General features: G+C 35.6%; 1 protein-coding gene across 1 annotated transcript; it reads left to right on the top strand.

The window, feature by feature from the left end:
* The first annotated feature begins 2,548 nt into the window (after positions 1–2,548).
* On the top strand, positions 2,549–5,451 carry LOC126969715 (uncharacterized). Its single transcript, XM_050815259.1, has 2 exons — positions 2,549–3,051; positions 3,479–5,451. Exons 1-2 carry the CDS (start codon positions 2,640–2,642, stop codon positions 4,120–4,122), a joined length of 1,056 nt encoding a protein of 351 aa, XP_050671216.1. The 5' UTR covers positions 2,549–2,639; the 3' UTR covers positions 4,123–5,451.
* Positions 5,452–5,765: the final 314 nt, after the last annotated feature.

A 5,765-nucleotide genomic window follows, 5' to 3' on the forward strand; every position in this document is an offset into this window, starting at 1 on the left:
CTTGCAAATAATAGTTCACAACTGGGAGTGGTTAATTATTATTTTGCAGCTCCTAAACAAACAAGGTTGGTCTTTTAATTTATTAGTTCCTTTCTCAATCCAATGTTAATTGTTTCGCATTCACCTGATCCAGATTTTCTGGTAATTTACTACTTAAAGAACTGGGAACTACAGTGAACATCCACAGTGAGAGCTAAAACTATTATTGTAAGTAAACATAATAGATACCTACTATGAGCACTATGAGCAGAATATTGTGTATATCCTGCGCAAGACAATAATAAACTATTTAGTAATTTAGTTTGCAAAGTATGTAACAGTATTGGAAATCGAAAAAAGATCCTTAGCAGAGAATACTAATATTATACATATAGAAGAACAGAACTATAGAACTAAGGAGTGAGGGATCTGGGAACTAGTTTGCATAATTTGTCTGTGGGAGCAGTCTGTCAAACTCGTTTGTTTGCAACTACACAAGTCTCATCATTATTTGATAACAATCAACAAAAATCAATAGTTATTGTGGGCTTAACTTAACAATTTGATTTGTTTTGATAATATACACACAGCAGATATTAATATTAAAAATGGTTTTAATACAACAAGAATGTACATTATTTTATACCATAAGAAGACTTCAGTTGAGCAAGACCAGAATATCAATTGTATAAGATTTTTGGGATTAACAGGACAATTTGGTGTTAAAATTACCTGATGTTAAGTAATCACCAACAGCCATGCTCTCAACAAAAGTGCAGAAAACACAAGAGGGTTGCAGGCCTTACAAGTAAGTACACATATTTTGATTTAAAAATACTCATGTCATATTGTCTTCAATACACCAAAGAAGGTAGTTCACTGCATAGTTTGGTTGCCAATTATTATGCTTAGACATCAGCTGTGAGAATCAAACCATAAAGTTTGGATCACAATTATTTGAGATCAGATTTGGTCACATCTACAAAAAAAATTTTAATTTGTAAAACAGTTATTGGTTGATTACTTTTCTTAAGAATATTGATCTTTGTACTAAACTATCATGGTTTATTAATGGAAAGATAAATATAAAAACATGATTAAAAAAGTAGGGCAAGCGCTTACTGACGGTTGACCGACCGCGCGGAGTTGTTACATTCACACTGATTTGCTATTCTTTCATATCAACGAATCAACGATTTGTTTACACTGGTGATACCCACGCTCTCGTTACAAAATTTTAATCAGTTCCTATCATCTTTACTACCTACATCAGTTTAGTTAACAAAGAAATGTCAATTGTCAACCTAATGCATAGTTAGGGTGTTTCTAAAACTCTCAATATACCTCGGTGGCCCTTGACGATTTTTTCGTTTATTGTTCATATCTCCGTCGCCTGACTGCCCTGGTGGGTAGGCACCTTCTCGTCTACGCGTAGGGACCGGAATTTTGGCTAATTATCACTTCTTTCTTTTACAACACAGTCCTTTCAACTTTCGCGGATGCACAAAACTGCAATTCAAATTAAAAGTTCACACTATAGCCGGGATGCATCGAACTCATAAAGTTTATATCATTTGCCAACAAATATTAATTAAAAATATTTGAGTACCAAAAAAACACAGTTCATTAAATTTTAAGAAGTAATCTCAAAAAATAAACTGGTTGGCAGATTTCTCGTGCCTGCAATCAGCGCAGTGATACAACATGGCGCTGTGACATATTATGTATCATTTAGTATTGCAAAAAGTTTTAAAGATATTTTTTTTGCCAATTAGCTGATAGGAATGAGGAATAATATTCTATATTTATGTTAAATCGTAATACACCGAATTCACTTCAATGAAATATTCTAATCATGAAAACAGTCAATTTTTGACTTAAAATCACTCAGAACTTTCAATATGGCGGAAGACAATAGATAAGCAGTAACCATGGAGAATGTAAGTCACACGTAGGTTGTAGTTGCAGGCAGTAAGACTGTACTCTTGTATGGTATAGAATGTGTGGATGATAATTCATCAAAAAATAAAGCATTATTTGAAACTTATAACATTTTGAGCACTTTGCGACAGGTATTTAGATAAGTTTAACAAAATAATAAACTCAATGGTACAACAGATATTATCGAATTATAGTACCGTAACTCAGGGAATTAGACTAAATATTTCGCCTTTCAACTTACAATTTACAAACCTACAATAAAAAAATAACATGCAATATCTACATTTTTTCAGAATCACGCAGAGCAATTTTATTGTCGTCAGTAGGGGTGTTCTTTCTAAAACACAGTAGTAGAGCACTCCTACTGATGACAGAACGACGACAAAATATAGTTTTCTGTTTGTGTAATATATAGCAAGCTTTGCAGCCTACAAATCTGGAGGTATCAAATACATATACTGATAATCAAACACTATTCCGCAAATCTATATACCTAATTTTATTCTTAGTTAACATTATTTTAACAAAAATGATCATACATAAAAATATTCAGTAATCTGTGGTAACGCCAGATATAGCGTAGATAGACTATGGAGCTTGGGAGTAACGCGCGCGCGCGATTTGTGAATCTCAAAATGACACGTTGCAGGACTCTTTTGAATTTAGAACATTGTAGGGAGATTATTGATCGCTTTTGTTAAACTAGGTCATAACTCACAATGAAAGTAGAGACGAAATATTTAGGAAAAAAGTCTCAAAGCGAAAAATTTAAGGTTCTCAATGAAGAGGTTCGTTCGTTCTACGACTATTGCAAAGAAATTGGAGTGAGTGATGATGAAATGGATATTATTTGTCGTCCTCTATTGAACACTGTAAAAAAGGCGACAATGAAGAGATGGCGAAGAATAATCACAGCAATTATTATATTTCTTGCAATATTTTACATTGTATGTCAAACCGATACATTTCAATGGCATGCCACGGCCGTTGCTCGGGTGACTCTAATAAAATTACTGCCACTGTGGAATTGGACACCTCTGTATCATAACCAATGCATTATAGAGAGGATTCCCCAGAAGTTCGATGGAAACGCAGTGTCGACGAAGGATTGTGTCACATGTGAAGCTATCCGTAAGTCTCTATCTTTTTAGTCGTTGGAAGTAATAAATACGTGGTAGAAATCTGTTTGACAATTGCTTACGTGTACCTACTACCGTACCTACTACGTGTACTAGTTACCTAAGATAACCTAACCGATAGACGAACCTTTTAGTGATAGAAAGCGGAAAGAGCAGGGTGTAGCGCATTTTTCCCGATATGCTTTATACGTACCTATTTTTGTTAGCAATGTTCTCTAGTGAAACAATATCCAATAGTAATAAACATATTTAAATTAAAAACAAAATATTTTTTGAAGCGAGTTCAATGCTTTGTTAACTTTTGTTAAAAATTAAATAAAATTCATAGATCTTAGCAAAAATTCGTAACGTAATAGTACCACTTTATGTAGTTAACCTACCTATTCACTTATGTACCTCATGTTATATTTATTTTTCAGAAAACATCGCGAGAATCTCGAACACAGACCATAATGAAGTGTTTAATAATCACTTAATGCGCGGCGCACCCGTTATCGTCACAGATGCGAACATAGAATGGCCGACTGGCGAATACAATTTCACAGGACTAGTCAACAACGACGATAGACTTCGTGAGTCTGTTCCGTGCAGAATTCTCACTAATATCCGCACTGGAAAGCAACCCATGGACCTGCAGGAGATCGTCCACCGCATTACTGAAAGCACCATTCCTAGTTGGTTTATTCACTTCCAGAATTGCGACATTCGTGCTGTGAAAACTTTCCGCATCCTTGCACCACGCCCGTATTTCATATCATCAGAGATCCCCCCATCCCATTTCAATTGGCTGATCATATCCAAAAATTACGACACGAAAAGATTCAAGCAATTGGAGTTCGATATCGGCTTGATAGTAATATCTCAACTGAAGGGCAAAAACTATATTCAGTTGAAACCTCGGGACAGCTGCAAGAATATCTGTAGTGTGCTAAGCGTCGAGTTGCTGGAAGGTGAAACTTTAGTTTTGAGCAATTTGCTTTGGGAGTTTGAGTATTTGCCCGGTAAAGGCAATAACTTTGCTCTGATAACGGAGACAGATTGGGTGGAGACATTATTGGATTAGTTTTTTATTGCTTGGCATGGTTCATGATATTATACTTAGCTATATTTGTAGGTTAAGCACGCTCATGTAACACCGATTTGTTTAAAATAAAGCTTCAGTAAAAACCGATAAAAAATTACGGGTTATGTAAAAGTATCATCTAGAACACTATCCTTATTAGATATTAATGATCCGAATGCGACTTAACGGATCAATACACTATTATAAATATTAATTATTAAATATACCTTAATCTTTTTCTTTTCAATAAACCAAGACATGGTAGAAGAATATGAAAGATTGTGGATGATAAGAATATTCCAATTTCAGATTGCAATAACTCCAGAAACTCAGGCGTCTTTTAATTCGACTAATCCATATTGGTGACAGGTGCGATTTCGCTACATAAGCCCACAATGTTTTTTTTTATTTAATTGTGTGAATGGAATTGCCAAATAATGAGCATAAATCGTGGCTACACCCAGATATTGCTTAATTATGGCCAAAAACATTCCCAAATCACGGTAGTATGGCCGCATTAGCATTTTTAGAACATCTTCAATGTAATGACAAGAAATATCCCTGGGACCATAAAAAAACTCACACTTGGCAGCCGCAGAGCGGCGAAAGTTTGGAAAAAATAAGTGGTTGGAAATACCGAAGGCAAAAGATCGTGCGGCCGCTCTCCAACAAGATGGACCGACCCAATTAAAAACTAGTCATCCAAATTCTCCATGGTTGTAAAAGACCCGCTGGACAGAAACCGGTGGAGGCAGATCATCCGGTCCAGATACCCTAATACTGACCACGATCCTCATGTCTGAGGTCAGAATGAGGGACCGACCCCAGAGTGAGAGGACAACCATGAACATTTATGCTATCAAACCCGAATCTCATTTTGAAATCCCTGGTTTTGTTGAAATTCATCCAGGGTTCGTTCACAAATTTTCTTTAAGTTAACAAACATAATCGTGATTATGGCCAATAGTAGGTAGGTAAATAAAAATGATAAAAATATAGGATTAGGCTTACAACAGGCATTGATATTTTTACACCGTAGACGCCTAAAAAAGGTGGAGGGATTCAGATACCACAATAGGAACTAAACTGTGTATAGTAACTATGTGATTGTGAGGTTATAAGGTTGTTCATAAAATGGTATTGATTTACACTTTTTTACCTAAATTATAAAACCATGTAGGCATTATAGAAGTTCTTGGACTTACTGGGATTATTGTGATGAATATCACTCCTGTAAATAATATCCCGCATAAATTATTATTGCGCTACTATGTACTTGAGTAATAAATATATGTGTCTCATTATATTATACCTAACGAAAAGTTTTAAATCTTAAGTCTTAATTAAAATATTTTTTACAAGACAGTTTTTTAAGGTGTAATCAGTAATTGACTGTAAGCCACTGCCTGCAACTATATAAGACGCAAATTCAGCATCACATGGAGTACTGTTATCACCTCTGGGGGGTGCTCCCCAGTACCAGCTTCTTACATTTGACCGTATACATCGAAGAGCGGCTCGAATCATCGACGATCAAGACATTCGGTTTGAGTCTTTGGCGTTGCGAAAGATGTGGGTTCTCTCTGCATCATCACGGAGAGTGTTCGGAGGAGCTGTTCGGGTTGATTCCAGTGGCCGAATTC

The sequence above is a fragment of the Leptidea sinapis genome, chromosome 19 (genome assembly GCF_905404315.1).
Source record: "Leptidea sinapis chromosome 19, ilLepSina1.1, whole genome shotgun sequence".
In the NCBI taxonomy this organism is placed as follows: domain Eukaryota; kingdom Metazoa; phylum Arthropoda; class Insecta; order Lepidoptera; family Pieridae; genus Leptidea; species Leptidea sinapis.